This window comes from Salvia splendens, chromosome 9 (assembly GCF_004379255.2).
Source record: "Salvia splendens isolate huo1 chromosome 9, SspV2, whole genome shotgun sequence".
Lineage (NCBI taxonomy): Eukaryota > Viridiplantae > Streptophyta > Magnoliopsida > Lamiales > Lamiaceae > Salvia > Salvia splendens.
This window is the reverse complement of record NC_056040.1, coordinates 22,858,805-22,882,225: the sequence shown is the minus strand read 5'-3', so window position 1 is coordinate 22,882,225 and position 23,421 is coordinate 22,858,805. Positions and strand designations below refer to the sequence as shown.

Sequence of the window (23,421 nt, the reverse complement as noted above, 5' to 3'; positions counted from 1 at the left end):
CTTTAGACGTGTCTACTAGATGGAACTCTACATATGATATGTTGCATTCTACATTGGAGCATATAGAATATTTAGTTGATTTTTATAGAACTTACCCTGTTGATGATTTATATCTAACATCTTCTTGTTGGGATCAATGCATGAGCTTGTTTAAGTTATTCAAAGGTTTTCGAAATGCCACTATTGAGTTATCGGGTGTGTATTATTGCACATCCGTTCATGTTTTAGAACATTGCATGATCATATCACTTGGTTTTAAAACTGCAATGAAAATTCCACAAACAATATTGAGTTAATGTGTGTTTTATATTACATGGTTGAAAAATGGCTCAAGTATTTCAACGAGATCCCCACGGTTTTTTTGCTTGCCAAAGTTTTGGATCCAATGTGGAAACTAGTTGGTACTTTCAAAATTTTAGAATTTTATTACAACAATTTGGCTTCTATTGATCTTGAACCACTCCGAGCTTTGTAAACTGACGAGGACGACAACTACATAAACCTAGCCCAAACATTCCAAATAGACCTCCCCCACCTCCCAAGCCTCCAAAGAAGTTTTGAGTTCGACTTGCGGGCTCTCTTTCACGATTACGAAGCCAAGTACAACCGTACCCACCAAGTGAGACCTAGACCCCTCCGTCAAACACATAACTTTGGCTTCTTCCAAGTTGATGACCCCGACACCCAATCCCAATTGGCGGACCTATACGGCTTCAGCAGCGGAGGAAGGACGGAAAATTCGACAAGTGAGTTAGACTTATATTTTGACTCACACTTTTCATTCAATGAGGAAGAAAGAGGTCCCGTTCCCCAACAAATCGACGTCCTAGATTGGTGGGGATCACACAAGAAAGATTTTCCCATCCTTGCATCAATGGCCAAGGAGATCTTTTCGGTTCCGGCTTCCACTGTCGCCGTCGAGTCCGCCTTTAGTGTTGGAGGCAACGTCTTGGACTACATAAGAAGTAGACTCACCGGGCAAAACATGGAAGCCACCATGTTACTTGATGATTGGTGCTCCGCCGAAATTAGAGACCAAGAACCGGATTGGAACAATCAAGTAGTACAACCCGACCAAGACTACTTCCCCGACGAAGAAGAGTAGGCGCGCCGCCAATTCCTACGATCAAGCCAAATAGGTAAGCAAGGTAAGAGAACTACGTGGACTTTGATTCCAAAATGCAATTGAGCATTGAGGATACGTAGACATCTCAACTTAAATTTTAAATTTAAGTTGAACTCAAGTCCTTTTCCTTTATTTTTTTCCCCCATTGTTTCGAATATGTAATTTGTAAATTGTAATCAAGACTTAAGTCTTTTGCAATTTATAATTTTTAAGTTGTAATTTGTAAATTTTAAGTTGTAATTTGTAGTTTTAAAGTTGTAATTTGTAAATTTTTAGTTGTAATTTGTAATTTTAAAGTTGTAATTTGCAATTTTAAAGTTGTAATTTGTATCAATAAAATTGCATTTGTATATCGCTTTATTCTAATTTTATTTATACAAATATATTTACATTTTTTACTTGAATTAAAAATTCACAATGTTTAAAAAAAATTTGAACCGCCGAACCGGCCCGGAACCGGACATGCAACGGCGGTTCCGGCGGTTCACGGTTCAAGAACCGAAACCGCCGAACCTTGGCCAGGTTCACTTATTTTTTAAACTGGAACCGGCGGTTCCGAACCGTGAACCGCCGGTTCCCGAACCGTGGTGACGTCTAGTCCAATGTGTATGTCTTGAGTCTGGTTGATACCTAGCTATTATGCCTGCGGCAAAACAGATTACTCCCTCTGTCCCATTTTAGGAGTCCAGGTTTACCATTTTTGGGTGTCCCACTTTAAGAGTTCTGATTTGAATATTTCTTAAATGGTAAGAGCATCTCCAAGGAGGGAAGGTATACGTATATGGAAAAGGTATATCATATATTTATTATCTTAAAAAGTGAAATATACCCTTCTAAAAAGTAACATATTTCAAAGGAAAAAAATATATAAAAAGGTAAATTAATTCTTTTAAATAAAATAATCATACACACTGCATTAAAAAACATAAAGTGTAATATATACCTTCTCAAATACCTCTCCCCTTGGAGAATGATTTTTCATGAAAAAAGGTAAATATCGTAGTCATATTAGTTTACCTCTCCATTTACCTATCCCCTTAAAGATGCTCTAATAGACCACCCCACATTCCACTAATAGTTTGGCACTCACAATTTTTTATAAAATTAATATTAAACGTAGAACCATATTCCACTATATTTTTTCACCAACTTTGATTTACATTTCTTAAATTTGTGTAACGACCCGCTAATCCAATATTATTAGAAACTATATTATTAGCTTGATTATTTATATAAGTGAATTTTAAACGATTAAATCCGAACTGCGATGGATCGTCGTTGTTGTTTGTTTTGACGTTAGGTAAGTGAATATAACACGTAAATATATTACACATATATGAACATAATAAATTTAAATAAATAAATAAATAAGATTCCAAAATTTAAATTTTAATGTCAGATATATCTAACAAAATTTAATACATCGTATGTTCTAAGCAAATCGGGTACTTCAGCGTGGGCAGCCACGAACTTGAACCGATTATACCTACACCAAATGAAACGAACAAGTGAACAAATACTCAAATAATTAATTGAAAAAAAATTAATACATATATATATATACATATATAGGGTAGTGATCAAGATATAACTAATTTTAAGTGTATAACTAGAGAACAAATCTCAGCCACACAAATAAATGGAACAAATATTATTTATTTTAATAATGTAAAATAGACCAAGGGCATTTTCGGAAATTACTTTATGAAATTCATAAGCTGGAATTGAGAAATTCATCCAATTTCACCGGATCTTCTTCCTCCTCTATCTGCGCCACCGCCACCTCCGCCACCGTAGTCTCCGATTTTGGTGGTGCACGCACTGCTCCGAAGATCCGTCCGGAAATTTCTCCCGCGTGACCGGCGACTACGGATCTGGAAATGTCGAATGCGCCGACGCTGTCATGGCGGCGATTCCATTTCAGTTTACTCATTGCTATTGTTATGTGTGACATGTTTTCTGAAGCCATGGTTAGAGGTTGAGAGTTGAAACTTCTTCAGCAAATAGCAGAATGAAATTTCTTATTTTCGTATTATGCATTTGATTGTTAGTCTTTCGGCTTCAGGATGAAGTGGATACATGCCTTACTATGTTGTATCAGTAAAGTTGAAGGAAAGCTCTTACTACATAGCCTGAATATCTGTTTTGGAAATCGACCCAAAATTTATTAGTTTATACATATTATTCTAATATACATAAGGCTTGAATGGTAGGGCTGAAAGTTCCTGAAAGGGCATTGTTCACCACCACTTTCCCCTGATTGGTAGCTATGATTTTACTTCACTATTGTTTACAAAACACATCACTCTTATAATAAGATTTTACTTCACTCTTGTTTACAAAACACATCACTCTTATTCTGATTTTACTTCACTCTTGTTTACAAAACACATCACTCTTATTATGATTTTACTTCACTCTTGTTTAGAAAACACATCACTCTTATTCTGATTTTACTTCACTCTTGTTTACTAAACACATCACTCTTATTCTGATTTTACTTAACTCTTGTTAACAAAACACATCACTCTTATTCTGATTTTACTTTACTCTTGTTTACTAAACACATCACTCTTATTCTGATTTTACTTCACTCTTGTTCACAAAACACATCACTCTTATTCTGATTTTACTTCACTCTTGTTCACAAAACAAATCACTCTTATTCTGATTTTACTTAACTCTTGTTAACAAAACACATCACTCTTATTCGGATTTTACTTCACTCTTGTTCACAAAATCCATCACTCTTATAATAAGACTTCACTCTTGTTTACAAAATACATCACTCTTATTCTGATTTTACTTCACCCTTGTTTAGAAAACACATCACTCTTATTCTGATTTTACTTCACTCTCGTTTACAATACACATCACTCTTATTCTGATTTTACTTCACTTTTGTTTACAAAACACTTCACTATTAGCATGCTTTTACTTCACTCTTGTTAACAAAACCACTGAACCCACTACTTTCCGCCATTTCTTTCTGCAAAATTCAACAAAATGTAGATCCCGTAAAATAAATATTGCTGTGGAATTCATTGATCAATCGTAAATATTTGCAAAAAATTCATTTACCAGAGGATGGGGATCAAGAACCGATCCTAACAGAACTGTGGATTGATTATATATGGGGTTAAAATTCAAATGATTCTGGTAATATTAAATATTCTTGTTTCATATTATTATTTCCACTAAACGAAAAAGAAATAGAAAATGGGAATCCATGTTGCTAAGTTGGCCGGAGTTCCTGGAGGATCGGAGTCATTGGAATTAATCCTACAAAGAGGAGTAAATAATTGAAGAAAAGAAAAAGAAAGCTTAAACAAATAATAATATTGGGCGGAAATAAAAGAGAAAGTAAAAGGTATCTAGCTCTCAACCCATCCTTCTTCGAGCTGAGGGCGGCGTCGATCGAATTTGGATGCGGCGGCTAGTATAATCTTGGCTAGAACGCCTGAGATCTCCTGCAAGCGCATCAAAATCCGTGGCGTCTTCATCGCTCTGCACATCAACCACATCAACGCCGCCAAGTACACCCGCAACGCCAGCCGACCGGTGCACGTCTTCATCGCTCTGCACGCCTCCTGTGCTGCTGATCTCTCCTCGATCCCAAGCTTACGCCACCAGTTGTTGAAAATGCTCTCTACCTTCACCAACCTCCTCTTCCTTCCGCAAGAGGATGAGGAGTCGTCGGATTGTTCTTTGTTGGCCGGGGAAGAGGGAAGAGAAGAAGAGGAGAAGATGCGAACTCGGTTTTTTTTCAAATGAATTGAATTTGCAATGACGTAAACTATTTTTAGTTGTCAATGACCATTATACCCCCGCTTTGTTATTATGGAGTAAATTTATGAGAGAAGAAGCTAATTTCTCCTTTAAATTCTAAAATTACATTTATTAATACTAGCCCTTGATTTTCTTAATCTTGTGGCTGTAATTTGTTCTCTAGTTATTTGGTTAAGGGGTGTTTGCCATAGATCACTACCCTATATATATATATATTAGCCTATCCGAGAAGGAACAATATTCATTGCAGCATTAATGCTGCATTAATGAATCTTAGCAACAAAGAATAATGCATTAATGAAGTGTGAAAAAAAAAATCATCATCTGTCACCCTTCTGACATATATGGAGATCATTCTCTGAAAGAATAATTACAAGATACGCCACTTGCAATCTTTTGTGTATAGATACATTTACACAAATCCATTTCTTTCACCATAAAACACCACCATCATATATCCTAAATTTTCCTCCACAAACCCCACATAACTTTTACTCCACATCCTACCAACAAAATCGGAGCAAGGGAAGAAAGCAATCCATCGAGACTTTTGCATATCATAAAGACGACAAATTCAACAACTCTCTTTCACAATCAAACAAAAGTGAGTAACATCAACACCCCACTTTCTTATGATGCCTATCTATTTGGCTAAGGCCAAAGGAATTATGAATGATGATATAAGTCGAATTCGGGTCCCAGTGAGGGTGGTGTCCCCGCTCAGACTAGTGTACACAAGCTACCTCTGACATGTTGGGCAGAGTAGGTGACCGAGGAAGGTGGCCACCTTCCCGGCACAAGGATACCTCTGACATGATCGGCAGAGAAGGTGACCGTGCGAGAACACCATCTCGACGGCACAATGTGATCAGATATGGCTAAGTACAGGAAAAAGGGCCCAATGTGAATATTTTTAGTAAGCTCGGGTCTTTTCAATAAAACCCCGAGTATTACTGTGATGATGGCTTGACAATATTTTCAAATGTATATGTGTAATTTTCGGTAATGTGTTCACTGAGTACTTTTATACTCAGCCCTGCATATATTTCTAAATACGCAGGTTGAGTCGTGGAAAAGGGGAGGGACAAGTGCTGTGGAGAGCAATCTAGTAACTAACTATGAATAAAACTCTCGGAGGTTCATGTCTCCATACATGGACTGCGTTCTTTTGTTTCCGCTGTGCCGGTTAAGAGGCAGTGTCTATTTTACTTTTGACTCTGATAATCGGAACTTGTATGAACGGTCACTCGATTCTGCATGATCGAGTGTATTTTATTATAAGTATTTCCCTATTTGAATTTATTATATGCGTCTCGTTCTGCTTTGGCTTTAATTTCCCCTAAATTCTATCCCCGCTTCTTATAATCCCTCCTTAGTCACGAATTCATCGGATTATGCTATCCTTAGCTAACTGCGGTCGTGACAGAGTGGTATCAGAGCCGTTTTTCATGCTCTGAACCCGAGAGTCCTTTTTTCAATAATCTTCGGCCTACCATTGTTCCGCTAGGTTTTCCGTATAACGAAAGAGACTCCCAGCACCTACCCCCAACACGCTCAACCAAAGCAACGGTTAGTAATTATATTTTGAAAGCAAGTGTGTATTTTCGGTTTACCACTTTGTGTATTGAATTTTTTTATACATAGCCTTGACAGAACAACAATCGTAAAATTGCCAACGCTTTCCTGAGCTAGGCAACAATACCAAAAACGGTATAACAAGTAGTTCCAAATGATAGTGAAATGTATGATGTGACGTAGAAGTGACTTTTAGGACTGCTTCTAGTACCCAAGAATAGCATAGTTGGATACGACTCGTAGGAATGACCGAGCATTTGCATCGTATCACGTTTACTTCTTTATGTTTTATACGCATATTTATGTATGAGAATACGAGGATCTAAACGACACGCCTTCTGGTATATGGTTTATCCTACAGTCGAGGACATTTTCCTTGAGTACTTCACATTTGTGATGCTGGTAGGAGAAGATCTTGGGATATTTCTAGCACAGTTCAGGTGGCTCTGGGAGAGAGCGCACCCATTTGGAGTGACTCACCATGACGGTATCCAGCGGCTTATTAGGCTTCTACCCTCGGATTGGGTAGGCTTTGCCATCGACCGATCCCGTGATTATATATTTCCTACAGCCCCTTTATTCGACCCTCATGGTGATTTTCCCGAGTTCATCGGGGAGATTCACTCGTGTTTTATCCTACATGGCCAGGCACCGAGGGGGCCATATATGTGGCCGGGCAATCTAGCCCCGGTAGGAGACCCAGGGGTCCCGCAGCCAGCAGACCTTCAGCCCGAGCCGGTTATCCCGCAGCCAGCAGATCCGCAGCCCGATCTGATTCTCCCACCTCTGCCCTCTCCACCGAGGCGTCGGGCTCGCGGAGAGTTTGAGACTGGACCATCTCGTCCCCCTTTGGGAGAGGAAGAGGACCCCTAACCAGCCAGCACGTCAACACCTGCGAGCTCTACAGGCAGACACCCAGGACCACCAGGCCCCGCATCCACAACGACCGAGCCTCTCAACACAAGCTAGGGCATATGCATTGGGACGAAACCAGCAGAGCAATAACCATGGGAATCTGGCAGGTATGGGCACCCTACTGAACGTACCTATTGTCCTATTGTTTGATACTGGTGCCTCGCACTCCTTCATATCAACCTCGTGTGTAAGCATTTTAGAACTCACACCAGAACCACCTAGAATAACGGTGTCCTCACCAGTAGGAGGAATTATAGAAATCACACAAAAATGCTAGAACTTAGAAATCATGCTCGGAGAACGTAAGGTTATTGCTAATAACTTGGGGGTCATGAAAATGGAAGATGTTGATATTATAATAGGGATGGAATGGTTGGCCAAGAACCACGCCACCATCAAGTGCAGTGAAAGACAAATTTCTTTCCAAACTTCAGGAGAAGGGCAAGTTGAATTCCATGGAATCACTATGAACAAGCGCAAATCCATAATTTCAGTCCTACAGGCAGCCGCGCTTTTGAGAAAAGGGTGTTCTGCCTACCTCGTCTACTTAAGTGAAGGACATAATGAAGAAAAGAGGATTGAGGATGTGGAGATTGTACGTGAATTTCCAGACATGTTTCCTGACACGCTGCCCGGGTTACCCCCAGACAGACAACTGGAATTCACCATTGACTTAGAACCAGGAGCCGCGCCAATCTCAAAAGTGCCGTACCGAATGGCCCCAAAGGAACTGGGAGAACTCAAATTACAACTACAAGAACTTTTAGACCTGGGTTTCATCAGACCCAGTGTGTCGCCATGGGGAGCTCCTGTACTTTTCGTCAAAAAGAAGGATGGGACCTTGAGGATGTGCATAGATTACCGAGAACTGAACAAGGCGACACTAAAAAATAAATACCATTTGCCAAGGATAGATGATTTATTTGACCAGCTTAAGGGGGCCAATATATTTTCTAAGATCGACTTAAGGTCCGGTTACCACCAATTGAAGATCCGATCTGAAGATGTACCCAAGACAGCTTTTCGCACCAGGTACGGTCACTATGAGTTTTTAGCAATGCCTTTTGGATTGACCAATGCCCCTGCGGTGTTCATGGATTTGATGAATCGCATATTTCACCCATATCTAGACAAATTCGTCCTGGTCTTCATAGTCGACGTCCTCATCTAATCGAAGAATAGATCGGAACACGCTGAGCATCTAAGAACTACCCTCGAAACGTTGAGGACCGAGAGACTCTATGCTAAATTCAGCAAGTGTGAATTCTGGCTCAATGAGGTTAATTTTCTTGGACACATAGTAACGGCAGAAGGAATTTGGGTAGATCCAGCGAAGGTAGAGGCCGTACAAAATTGGAAATCACCAACCAGCCCGAACGAAATTCGGAGTTTTCTAGGACTGGCTGGCTACTACAGAAGATTCATCGAAGGGTTCTCAAAGATTGCCAGACCGACCCAACAACTCAAAAAGGGCATCAAGTTTGTGTGGACCCCTGAATGTGAAGCTAGCTTCCAATTGCTAAAAGAGAAATTAACCACCGCCCCCGTGTTAGTCGTGCCAGAACCAGGAACAAATTACGTGGTCTACGCAGATGCTTCAAAAAATGGACTCGGGTGCGTCCTAATGCAGAACGGGAAGGTGATAGCTTACGCATCGAGACAACTCCGACCCCACGAACTGAACTACCCCACCCACGATCTGGAATTAGCGCCCGTAGTGCATGCACTGAAAATTTGGAGACACCACCTATATGGGGTTAAGTGTGAGATTTTCACTGACCACAAGAGCTTAAAGTACTTCTTCGAATAGAAGGATCTAAACATGCGGCAGAGGAGATGGCTCGAGCTGGTGAAGGATTATGATTGCAGCATAAACTACCATCCTGGCAAAGCAAATGTGGTAGATGACGCACTGAGTCGAAGGTCTCAACAACTAGCTTGTCTGGCCACCCGGGAGGAATTACTGGTACATGAATTCGCCAAGATGAGGATAGAAATAATACAAGCACCAGAAATGGTGGAAGCTAAAATCGCAACTTTGGTGCTGCAGCCCGACCTGAGAAAACGAATAGTTGACGCCCAAAGACACGACGAAGCTATGGAGAAAATACGAATGAAAGTGTGAACCGGTGAGCAAAGCAATTATAGGGAAGAGGCGGACAATGCCCTCACTTTTGAAGGAAGACTGTGTGTACCAGCCAACCCGAACCTAAGAGACGAAATATTGATCGAGGCACACGACACTCCATATACCGCCCATCCGGGAAGCACAAAAATGTACCAAGATCTAAAAAGAAAATTTTGGTGGGACGGCATGAAAAGAAGCATCGCAACGTTTGTCGAGAGATGTTTAACTTGCCAACGAGTCAAGGCATTGCACCAACGACCTTACGGGAAATTACAACCCTTGGAAATTCCCGAGTGGAAATGGGAACACATCGCCATGGATTTTGTGACAGGCCTACCCAGATCCAAGCGCAGAAATACTGCCATTTGGGTAATTGTTGATCGACTCACGAAAAGTGCTCATTTTATCCTTATTCCCATCACGTATGGATCTGAGAAACTAGCACAGTTATACGTACGGGAAATCGTGCGTCTGCATGGAGTGCCTGTGTCCATCACGTCAGACCGAGACTCGAAGTTTAAGTCCAGATTTTGGCAAAGCATGCAAAGGGAAATGGGTACGAGATTAAACTTCAGCACCACATTCCACCCCAGACCGACGGACAATCCGAGAGGACAATTCAAACCCTGGAAGATATGTTGAGGGCCGTCGCACTCGATAGAGGAGAGAACTGGGAATCCATCTTGCATCTGATACAGTTTGCCTATAATAATAGTTATCAAGCCACCATCGACATGGCGCCTTACGAGGCACTATATGGAAGAAAATATCGATCTCCACTCTATTGGGACGAAGTAGGGGAGAGAAAAGTTTTAGGCCCAGAATCTGTGACAGAGATGATTGAAATCGTGAGACAAATCCGGAGTCGGATCAAGGAAGCGCAAGACCGGCGAAAATCCTACGCCGATGAGCGTCGAACCGAATTGAAATTTAACATTGGAGAGAAGGTCTTCTTGAAAATATCCCCTTCCAAAGGAATAACCAGATTTGGACTCAAGGGTAAGCTAAAACCACGATTCATTGTCCCCTATGAAATTCTGGAAAAAGTGGGCCCAGTAGCTTATCGCTTGGCTTTGCCACCCAACTTTGGGAACGTACACAACGTATTCCACGTCTCCCAACTTCGGAGGTACGTGTTCGACCCAAAACATGTGATTCGCCACGAAGAAATCGCTCTAGGACCTGACCTGAGTTACGAAGAAAAGCAGGTAGAAATACTAGATCGGAAGGTACAGTAGCTTCGGAATAAGTCGATTACCACAGTGAAGGTGTTGTGGAAAAACCACGGACAGAAATAGGCAACATGGGAGCTAGAAGAGAAAATGAGGGAAAAATATCCCGAGCTTTTTGCCTAAATACTTCCTAAATTTCGGGATGAAATTTCTTTTAAGAGGGATAGTATGTAACGACCCTCTAAGCCAATATTATTAGAAACTATATTATTAGCTTGATTATTTATATAAGTGACTTCTAAACGATTAAATCCGAACTGTGATGGATCGTTGTTGTTTGTTTTGACGTTAGGTAAGTGAATATAACACGTTAATATATTACACATATATGAACATAATAAATTTAAATAAATAAATAAATAAATAAGATTCCAAAATTTAAATTTTAATGTCAGATACATCTAACAAAATTTAATACATCGTACGTTCTAAGCAAATCGGGTACTTCAGCGTGGGCAGCCACGAACTTGAACCGATTATACCTACACCAAATGAAACGAACAAGTGAACAAATATTCAAATAATTAATTGAAAATTTTATATATATATATATATATATATATATATATATATATATATTAGCCTATCCGAGAAGGAACAATATTCATTGCAGCATTTAATGCTGCATTAATGAATCTTAGCAACAAAGAATAATGCATTAATGAAGTGTGAAAAAAAAATTCCTCATCCGTCACCCTTATGACACATGTGGAGATCATTCTATGAAAGAATGATTACAAGATACGCCACTTGCAATCTTTTGTGTATAGATATATTTACACAAATCCATTACTTTCACCATAAAACACCACCATCATATATCCTAAATTTTCCTCCACAAACCCCACATAACTTTTACTCCACATCCTACCAACAAAATCGGAGCAAGGGAAGAAAGCAATCCATCGAGACTTTTGCATATCATAAAGACGACAAATTCAACAACTCTCTTTCACAATCAAACAAAAGTGAGTAACATCAACACCCCACTTTCTTTCCACATATTATAACATATTTCATATAGGCAGAACATTTCTATGCCAAAATACAAACTTAGTATCCAGAATTTACAGAACACTAATTTAGCTTTTGATATGTATTTCATACAGACAATTTAGAGCCTCAAGAACATAGATGCTATAGCATCCCAAGAACATAAAAAAAATGCAGATTCTCAAAGAGTATTAGGAACTTAGCTTGAAAGGACATAGAAGTCTGCCGGAGAAGCTTCCGGTAGCAAGCTCAGCCTTCTGTCGCCGACGTTGACAGCCCCACACCCCGATTCGTCACTAATTTCATCACCTTCACAAACTTACATGTTTGAAACGCCAAAACTTTTAAATCACAGATCAAATCTTAGAAAATAAAACAAAAAAGGAAATAGAATAAAATCTCCTTAACTTACCTCTCGGCGGTCGGCGAGGAAGCAGCGGCCTCCGCGGCGTCGGCGGCTGGGGAAGGCCCTTGGCGACGGCAGCTGACGTGAACCGCGACGACGGCAGCTGATGTGAACCGCGACGACAGTGGAGTGAGCATAGCCGAGGGAGAAAAGAGAAGGGAGAGAGAGTGAGAAAAACCGACGGAGGGAGGGAGCACCGATCCGCTGCTGTCCGGAGACGGCCGGCCTGCCGGGAGGAGGGCGGCGAAGCCGCTGCCTCTGCATGACAGCGGTGAAGGGGGAAACCGAGGGAGAAAAGAGAGGAGGAGGAAGAAGGACCACCGCCGGAAGTGGCGGTGGCGCGACGGCGGCACCGGAGGGAGGCTGACGGCGATATATGAGAGGGAGGAAGGCTATTGTGCTGAAATGAGGGAGGAAGACAAGTGATAGGGTTTTTAAGTGTGCATCTTTTAGTTGGGCTCATTTAATTGGGTTTCTGATTTAATTACTTGGGCCGTACAAAAAAAACATTGAGCCCAACTACTTGTGAATATTTTGGTGCAGCAGAAAATAATTAAGAAGGGCCCAGTTTCGAATTTAATTTATTTTGGGCTTAAAATAAATTGTTTAAGAAAGATGGGATATTTAGTTGCGATCCGAGTTGTTATAGTTTTACGTAAAACTTATAGCGACGCATGGAATATCAATTTAGTCGGAGCCGGGAATAGAAAACGGACTAGAAATAAATAGTGTAAGTTTTGAAAATTTCTTAATAATAATATTACTAATAATAGTACTAATGTTAATTATAATAATCATAATAAATAATATTAATAATAATAACAATAATAATAATAGATTAGTTTAAACCTTGAGATTTCTCTCTTATTTAATTAGGTTAGTTTAAAACTAAATTACTATTTTTTATTGTGATTTTTTTTCAAAAGGGTATGTTCGCAAGTAAAATCGGAACGAAGGATTCGAGTTAAGAAAACTAAGCGATCAAGGTGAACTTTCCTATCCTACATACTAATGTGGATAAAAATGCAAATTATTTTGAGGTGATATTTTATGAAAACACGAACACATGTTTGTGACTATTAAAAATGTTGTCTTGCCATAAATGTTTTTGTATGATGCCTATCTGTTTGGCTAAGGCCAAAGGAATTATGAATGATGATATAAGTCGAATTCGGGTCCCAGTGAGGGTGGTGTCCCCGCTCGGACTAGTGTACACAAGCTACCTCTGACATGTTGGGCAGAGTAGGTGACCGAGGAAGGTGGCCACCTTCCCGGCACAAGGATACCTCTGACATGATCGGCAGAGAAGGTGACCGTGCGAGAACACCATCTCGACGGCACAATGTGATCAGATATGGCTAAGTACAGGAAAAAGGGCCCAATGTGAATATTTTTAGTAAGCTCGGGTCTTTTCAATAAAACCCTGAGTATTACTGTGATGATGACTTGACAATATTTTCAAATGTATATGTGTAATTTTCGGCAATGTGTTCACTGAGTACTTTTGTACTCAGCCCTGTATATACTTTTGTACTCAGCCCTGTATATATCTAGTAACTAACTATGAATAAAACTCTCGGAAGTTCAAGTCTCCATACATGGACTGCGTTCTTTTGTTTCCGTTGTGCCGGTTAAGAGGCAGTGTCTATTTTACTTTTGACTCTGATAATCGGAACTTGTATGAACGGTCACTCGATTCTGCATGATCGAGTGTATTTTATTATAAGTATTTCCCTATTTGAGTTTATTATATGCGTCTCGTTCTGCTTTGGCTTTAATTTCCCCTAAATTCTACCCTCTCTTCTTATAATCCCTCCTTAGTCACGAATTCCTCGGATTATGCTATCCTTAGCTAACTGCAGTCGTGACAATTTGTGCCGAACACAAATAAGACTCTTAAAGTGGACGGAGTGAGTATTATAAATCTCTAGCCATAAGTACAATATGATCCAAATTTTGGGATTATAAACAATATAAGATACACACACATACGTTTTCATATAAAATAAAAAAAAAAAAAAAAGAGCCAACGTAGGAAATAGAGATTATATTTAATCAGCATACGTAAACGTAAGTATAATTAGTTACATTTCTATGTAACAAACTTTCACGCGAGTAGCATTTTGTGGGAGAAGGCTTTTGAGAAGCAAACTCCTACCTAAAATTTAATCTATATATATACATGCATGCTTTTCATAGTCAAATCAAACACAAACACCGTACAAAAATACATCAAAAATCAAGAAAAATTAAGAGATGGCCCGAGCGATGATGAGCATGCTGGTGCTGGTGCTGGTGCTGGTGCTGATGCTGGTGGCGACGACAGTGGTGGAAGGAGCGGAGGATGGGAACGATATGGGGAAGTGCCTGCTGGAATGCAGCGAGAAAGTGGTGATGTGTGCGGCCAAATGTAGTGTTAGCGGTGGCAAAACTACATGCTTTGAGGAATGTGGGAATGTCGACGTTAAATGTGTTAATACATGCATCGCCAATAAGGAAGATCTTCCTGCTTGATTATCATTTCCTCCATTCATAACCCATGTAATTAAATAATTGTGTATCAATAAAACTATAATGTCCTCTTAATTATTATTCGTGCATGAATTTGGCCACACTTCTTAATTATTTTATAATATAGAGATTGGATAAAATTATATTATAATTTACCATGGAATCACCACATTATTGGTATTGGGTTTGAATTGCATGGGAGGCCAAATATTATCTCAATCACAAATAGGATAGAGTTATCTGTGATAGAATTGGGTCACTCACTCTCTTAAAAGGTTTTTGAAAAATGTGAATGACTTATTTCTAATATGGTATTAGAACATGTCAATGATGGATTTCTTTGTCACAAGTGTGGAAGTCTGTGATCATTTCGGCCCACATATTGAGGGAGCGTAGCTTGTCCCACATCCACAAAATGATGATTCTGACTCCTCTATAAATGAGTGGATGACTCTCTTTCTTATAAGTCATTTTAAGGGTGTGATGGACCAGTTCTAACAATTAGCATTCAAAGTTTGTAGATCTTTTTGTTTAAATAATATATTGACATTATTATTTTGTTTGGTATTATATATATATTTAATTTAATCTGGATGGCACAGGAGACGTGACGATTATGCGACATATGTTCACTATATATAATAAAGGAAAATAATATGATGGTTATCAATAATATAAGTTGTGACCCTGAGTTTAACGAGCATTAATTGTGTGATATTATTAACCAAAAGCAATAATCCATGATTGTTGACAAGAGAAGGCAAATAGGTGACACATGAAAAAAGAACAACTACCTTAAACAAGTAACCCCCCTTCACACCATTCTCATGAACTATAAGTCTAAAACAAGGAAAGTTTAAGTTTCTACAAACTGAAATTATGATCAAGGTGCTCCTCTCCTCCCCACTATAAATATCAAGTGACAGGCTCCTCGATCGAAAATATTATATCAATAACAATATGATGAAGGTCACGAGTTCGAATCCTCCGGTTGTAGGATTGCTCATTATGGTGCTCGTATGCATGGTAGGAGTGTTGCAGCCTGCGGAGGGCCAATCCCGAGTAGGGCAATGCCTAATAGGATGTGGCGGGAGCACGATGTCGTGTGGGGTGGATTGTGGAGCAAGGAGAGGAGGAATAGGGAGCCTTGCTTGCTACCAAGGCTGTGCCACTCAGGATATAGCATGCCTAATATCTTGCTTTGGCAGGCAAATTATTCCCAAATCCAAGTGTGACTAGTTCTCATATTATCATTCTTTGCTATATATATGTGTTGTTATTTACTATCTTTTGGACACTTGGATTTACAAATAAATTATGTAACGTTAATACCAAGTCCATGAGCTACCAAGCTTGATTAATTTTGGCGTTGCGATTTCGAATGATTGGAAAATTAATATGCAAGCTCTAAAACTCTAATATTTGGGCTTAATAACATTAATAAGAGCTATATACGTTCATAAATACATATGAGAACTTGATAAGGATAAAAAAAGCAGCATTAAATGTGATTCATCTGTTTATGATCACAACTTTAATTTATTAAAGTTAGAGAAAATGTTACGACTTTTTTGTTGTCTTGAAACATGATCGGGCCAGCCCACTCTCAATCGACTGTAGCTACATAGACAGTTCCCAAATTCAAGTGTCCCGTCATCCAACTTTAAAAACTAAAGCTAATACTATAATAATAAAAGATATACATCACTGAATTAAATCAAAAGAAATGATAAAATTACCTTTCAGTGAATAAAAAAAATAGATGAAATTGAAGCTTAGGTTATGGGTAACAAATGTATGTAAGGAATTTGATTGGTTTGAATAGAAGCATGGAGAATTTTAAATAGAAAATTGAATAACTTCAGATTATTTCTTGGCAACAATTGAACATCTAACCCTGTATAGAAGAAGAGTTAGAGCATGGCGGCGAGCGGACCGGCAAGCCGATCTCCGGCGCTAGCCGGTCCGCTCGCCGAACCATTGTAACCGACTAGCCGAATTTCTGCGAAAAAATCGGCGAGCGCACGCCGATTTCCCAGCACTGGCCGATGAGCTCTCCGATCCGCTGGCCGCCATTGCAGGCTCCGGATCGGCAAGCAGATTTTTTTATTATTATTTAATTTTCAAAACACTATATATACGCGATTTGCACGTCATTTTCATTTGCACCGCTTGTTTTAACGAGTATTCTCTCTATCTTAATTTCTGTACAAGAGCAACAACGCGAAATGGATAACAACAACGAAGGTACTCCAGTGACGAGAGGGTCTCAAACTCCCTCGGTACCCGTGGGAGGTGGATGGGGTCCGATGCCGGGGTACTACAACATGTACCCGTGGCAGCAGATGATGCCCGGGATGGCAGCCGGGGGTAGTATGCCCGGGATGGCAGGCGGGGTTAGTATGCCGGGATGGCAGGGAGTACCGGGAAAGCATCCCGGTATGCAGATGATGTCGGGGTGGGCACCTGGGATGCAGATGATGTCGGGGGGGAGGGGTACCAGCGATGCAGCCCGTGACGCAGGGGACGCTGGGGGGGGGGACAACGTCTATCGCCCCAGTTTTGATTTTTCGACTGCTTCTTCGCACACATCGACCCCATCGGAGACGCAGTTCACGCAATTTGAGACTTTCTCCTTAGAGGAGTTGGGGTTTGATCTTCTCGGGGTTCCGGAAACTCCCGTTCAAATGGGGGAGTAGGGCGGGGTAGGGCCGGCCCAAAGAAGAAGGGCAAGGGGAAGGGCAAAAGGGTCGGCGAGTCGTAGCAGCCGGTTGATGAAGCCAGGTACGGAGGAAGCGGACGGATGCGGAGAACGTTGCGCTGTCCAAGGCGTGGGTGAGTTTTTGCGATGATCCCCTCACTTCGGACGGAGGCGACGAGAGCACATAAGAAATGAGACACTTAAAATAGGCCGAATCGATGCCAATTGAAGAGTGAAGGTTCTATATATTTTTCACCAAAATAGCTTCTTTTAGAAATATAGATCATGTTCAAGTTTGTAGCATTTCCAGTTTAGTCAAAAATTTTAAACACAGTTCTAAACTTTGCTTCAGATTATTTACATGTAAACGAACAATAACAATAACAATAACAATAACAATACTGTAATAATTTGCGTAGAGTCGCATAGGCTAGGAATGCGACTTTAGCACAGAAACGCCGGCCATTTTGTTGGTTGCTTTGACGCAAAGTCGTTGAATTTAATCTGTGGACCCAATTTGGGTACAGCAAATCCGGCTGCCCAACCTTCTATTCTTAGTTTTCTTACCATTTCTGGGATTCTTTCTCAACACTACTTCCAAATTTTGCTCTGATTCAAATCCTCCTCCAAATTCCCATTTCATTTATCTAATTGTTGCAATTGACTATTTGATGGAATGATGCGTTTCAGATAACCCAAACGAAAAAGGTCTTCTTTTTTCCTTTTTCTCAACATGATGGAGCTGAACGGAAATTTCCTGCCGCAGTTTAGAGTCCGCTCCACCCGTTTCGGATTGCATCCCTCCACCAAACACCAGCCTCTGCTTGTTGTCGCAATATTTACTGGGTACTTTTTTCCAATTTTCTTTTTGGAGGGAAAATCCACTCATTCCTTCATTCATTCGTGTGTGTTGCCTTGTTAGTATAATCGAAAATGCTGAATAAATTGACGCTTGTTGAATTTGTTGTGATTGGTTTTAGACCTCTATGTGATTGTTGAACCATATATATATTTTTATTTTGATTAGTTTGGGAGAATTGTTAAGTAAAAAACTTCTTTATGATGATAAGGAAAGAAACTGATATTGGAAAAGTTTAAGTGAAAAACTGATTTTGGAAAAGTTGAGTGAAGAAACTGATATTGGAAACTAGTGTTTTTTTTCTTAAATTGTTTTCATGAATCTTTAATGCTTTACATTTATGCATTGCTGTTAGTATGTTGTAAAATTGGACATAAGCACCTGTCTTTTGCTAGACATTTGCTGACTCAGGCTTAGTTGGTGATTTGCATAATTTGTCATTATTGGATTGGATAAGAAATATTCGGGAGCCACGCCTGAGTGAAAGAATGATGGGGTTTTGTTATGGTACCATTTAGAAGAAAGGCAGGGGATCTTTGGATAACCTTAAACATTTGAGGAACTAATAATTGTTGATTGTTCAGTACATGTACTTACGGCATCCTATCTAGGTATGAATTGAAGTCCATCAATGAAATGTTCATGATAGAGCCGCCTGGAAAATCTGAGGATTGATTGACCCTTAGTTGGGTTGAGATGTGAAGGAATAATGCTTCTTTCTATTTGCATCAATAATAAATATTGCTTGTATTTTCGGTCTTGATGACTCTCAAGACTTAATAATTTTGGTTATTGGATGGTCCAATGTTGATGCATCAAGATATTAGCTACAACGATGCACAGGAAATGATATCCTATTTTCGAGAAAACACATGTAATATTATTAATTACAGGAACTGCACGACTTCATCGAAAATTATTCATATATCAGATTTCTGAAAACCAAGCAACATATCATGTCCTTAAGATAGCTCTATAAATGAGCTGGATAGAGCTTCTAACATCCTTGAATACCATTTTGTCCTAGCATATTTACAAGAAATGACGTTCGGATCCTTTTTTCTCTGTGTGTTGGTTGTTAGTAATAATGGCAGTGTTGTTTCCCAGTTCTTCAAAAGCAATCCCCTCACTGCTGCTGAAGATAAACAAATGGCTGCTACCATTTGCAAGTGGAAACTAAAGTTCGTGTTGACTGCGTCACTCATATGAATGTTGTGTTTCTTTGGAAGCCAATTTAGATTACTCATGGTTGAACTGTTGAAGTTAACTGATCTTTGATTGCAAACAGTCGAAATGAAAATTTGAATATCAAATTTAGTTGGTTTAAAATTGTTTTGTAAAATACACTTACTTGTGCCTTTTGGGTCATCTTTAATCCGGCTCTTTTCCCTGATTACATAAAACATTTCAGGGAACCTCTTCCTGCTCGGCACTATCGGTGGAAGAATCTCGAAGTTCACTGTAATAAAGAAAAAAGCAAACAGAATTTGGCTCTTCCTAAGAATGAGATATCAAAGCTACATGAGCTCTCATTTGATCGTCCGCAGCTTACTGACCACGAATTTACAGGGGCCCGAAGGCGAGAATTTGGTCATTTTGTTGCTCGTGATGCTATATTGGACGAAGAATATTGGGTTGGTTTTGCTCTCTTTTTCAATCCATTAAATACATGTAAATACAACTCACAATGCATATGTCCAATATGATTCATTTCTTTTTCTAAAAGCACTTCAGAATTCTTGTCTCCATGTCTGACTAATAATCGCAGACAGCAGCATGGCTCCGAGCAGAAGCCCACTGGGAATCCTTTTCTTATATGAGGTCAATAATCTCTAGTTAAGCTATGTTGGAGGCTTCATTGTGTAATAACTGATGTACATAATTATGTGATGTTTCAGGCATATTGATAGTTACAAAAGAAAGTATGCTGAGGAGGTGAGTTCCAGTAAATTCACTTCAGTGTATATCATACCAGCATCTAATTTTCACTTTTCAGTATGGCTAGTTGGCCCTATAGCCGTTATATTGATAACCGACTAAGTAAAGTTGTATTCCTGAGTTTGTTTATAAGAACTTATTGAACATCAATCGACGCCGTGCAATAAGTCTGCCTAGACAACAACCTTCCCCTATAAACCGTTAATATTCTATGGTGATTTGTACTGGATAAACTCGATAGCTTCTAATCGCAATTTAACTTTATGACTTCTTCATGAGCCTTGTTCTACTACTTCCTTTTTTGGGAGGAATTTATACTATATTTTCTAAACTTGGCAGGAATTTTATGCTTTGAAGCGAAGATGTCATGGACAAGAGGGGAAGTCATTGAACTGCTTCTGTTTTGTTGCAGTAAGTCATCTGAATCATTGCATGAGTTATTTTAATAATTGTGCTTCTTTCTTTCTTTGTAGTTCATAGTGTTGCAAATGGCATATACTCCCTCACTTAGGTGGGGATGGCACCTGAAAAAACCTGGAAGTGTCAAAGGACACCCTAGTGTCTTGGCAGGGCCTACATAGAACTAGGCAGAGATTTTAACAACACTATTAGATCTTGTGATGCACTTGTGTCAGTTTTAGATAACTTCTTTGGATATATTTTTCCCAGAATCTCATTTATTCTCTTTATGTTTTAATATTTAGAAAAAAAGAATAAAATCTCAGTTAGTTTTGATTACGCTTAGCAATCATTCATTCTATGACCTATTTGATGATATTTATTCCAAAGTTCTGCATTATGTGTATTGTATATAGAATTAATGAAAAAGAAATAGTATTTGGATATCTTGTTTGCAAAAGATTGTCCGTGCAACAAAAGTTCTCATAGAATTATGGATACTATACTATAATCTTGTTTAATGAAGTGTAACCTATAATTGATTATATGCATGCTCCAAACATTATCAGAGTTGGAGTATTTCTTGACTGCAGTTACCTTGGAAAGTCTAAATTCTTTATTTTTTTTCCTTTGTTTTCTTGACATTTGTAGATTAAGAAAGAAGATAAAAATGTCAGAAGAACAGTCCTGAACAGTATCGTGGGAACATTGGATCTAAGCATCAAGCAATTCAGGCAAGGGGAAACACATCTCGGGGTACAATCTTTCATCTGTCAACTGATGCACTTTTTTATACTCAACAGAGCAATTTTGATCTGTGTAATTTAGCTTTAGAAAGTGGAAATGATCCTTGGACTGTTAACCTATGAAGTATCTATGCCATTGCTGCTTCTCATTTTCATGCAATATTGTTACTAAAATTTTCTGGGGACCAATATTTCAGTATTTGCAAGATTGCTTTATAAGAAGGCCATTCCTCAGACAAGGTTTATTTTTTCTCTGCAGAAAACAAAGAAACATTCTGCTGTTCTGGCTGTCCAAGAGCCTTTAGATACCTGTAAATATGCTTACATCGCTAATGTTTGTGTGGCAAAGTTTGCTCGCCGCCGGGGCATTGCTTCAAACATGTTATACTTGGCTGCTGATGTAGCCACAACGGCAGGTTTTGTATTGTCAATTTGAATAATCATTGTTCTCTATTGTTTACTTTTACACAGCATATCCCATTTGCCCTGTCCAACATTGTGTACAGCTGAATATCTTCTCTCCTATATCCTGGTTTATGAAACAGGGATGAAGCAGCTTTTTGTTCACGTGAATGCAGATAACAATCCCGCCCAGGATCTGTACAAAAAGATTGGTTTTGAAGTAAGTTCCTACTCTCCCAATGCACTAAAATTGTGATTTTGAAAGTATTATTTTGTTAGCTATGGAATGAATACTTTCTTTTGACTTATACCTACCCTTGCCCATATGAATTTTAAAGTTTAACACCACTGCTAATCTCTTCTCTCCTTTTCTAACCCTAAACATAACATTTCCGTGTCTTCTGTCTCGACCTCTCTCATTGATAAACTTCTCTTCACTGGCCTACTAGTAGTATCTTATTTGGTTAGAGTATTCACCTATTAAACAAGCCTTTGTAGAGGTACACATCTCTGTAAAGTGATGATTAAGAACAAGCGTTGATGGTGAAATAATGTGGTTTTTTTCGCAACTATTGAAGTGATTTATTTCAACGGTTGTGAATTAGGTAATGTTTTGTCGCCTCATTAAGCGCCTTTGCATTTGTGGTGTAATAGTGTTATATCACTCAATTAGTTGGAGAATTATTATTTGCACCTTAGTTTTGAATCTCTCTGCCGTGCAGGTGGTTGAGGAGGCTTCTTCTTCAACTTCGGACGATGATAAGATACTGATGTCCATGGAACTGTGATCTGGTGATGTACATGTCTATATTCATTAAGTCAAGTACTTGTTGGTTTTCTGTGTGTCTACTTTTTAATACTCTACTCCATGATTAGGTATATATATATATACATAGAAGGTTTAGCACAAGTTAGCAAACTGTAATTACAATTGTATTTGTACATGAATTAGATAGTTCAATTAGGCTGCATGCATGTTGCATTGCATTCCTGTGTAATAACAATCGATTTGTCTCACCCATCCCATCTAAAATATGTAAACTCTTTTTAGTCTGATTTCAGTTCTGGTCAACCTGTTGTATACTAAATATCTTGATTTTATCATTAAACTTATTTAGTTGGATTTTATATAACTTGGGCTTCTTCAAGGTAATATTCTAAACCATGTATTTATTGGGTCATCCTAACTTCTTTAGGGCCAACCAGAATAACTTCTGAGCAAAGGTCTCAGAATTCAAGTTTTATTTAATCCACCAAGGATTATTTATTGTATTATTTTGTGACTTGAAGCTGAGATATATCCATATATTGTTCATCTTGTAAATAATCAAATATTAAATTATTTAAATATGTGAGAGTATTATTTAAGTGCATCTTGATATTTAAAATTATAAAACAAAATAAAATTATGGTTAGATAGATGAAATTGTAACCTTTGATCAAAGTCTCAGGAACAGTATTTTAATGTATAGAATAGAACTAAGAGATATATTTGAGTTTGTGTGTTTTAACATCTGTATATTTCCTGTGAATTGAATTTTTTCTTTCGGGTCGAGGTCACAATCTCCGGCAAGAAATATGACTCTGTATAATTATAGGAAAGGTATCACAAACTTGTTTTCAATTAGGAGAACAAATGTTAATGAATTGTAATAGGAGTACGAGTAGGAGAATTTTACAGTAAAGTGTACATGAAAGCAT

General features: G+C 38.9%; 1 protein-coding gene across 1 annotated transcript; it reads left to right on the top strand.

The window, feature by feature from the left end:
* The first annotated feature begins 17,901 nt into the window (after positions 1-17,901).
* On the top strand, positions 17,902-22,781 carry LOC121747278. Its single transcript, XM_042141286.1, has 9 exons — positions 17,902-18,222; positions 19,647-19,869; positions 20,004-20,056; positions 20,134-20,170; positions 20,513-20,584; positions 21,224-21,328; positions 21,578-21,734; positions 21,864-21,940; positions 22,443-22,781. The coding sequence occupies exons 1-9, from the start codon at positions 18,110-18,112 to the stop codon at positions 22,506-22,508; spliced, it is 903 nt and encodes a 300-aa protein (XP_041997220.1). The 5' UTR covers positions 17,902-18,109; the 3' UTR covers positions 22,509-22,781.
* Positions 22,782-23,421: the final 640 nt, after the last annotated feature.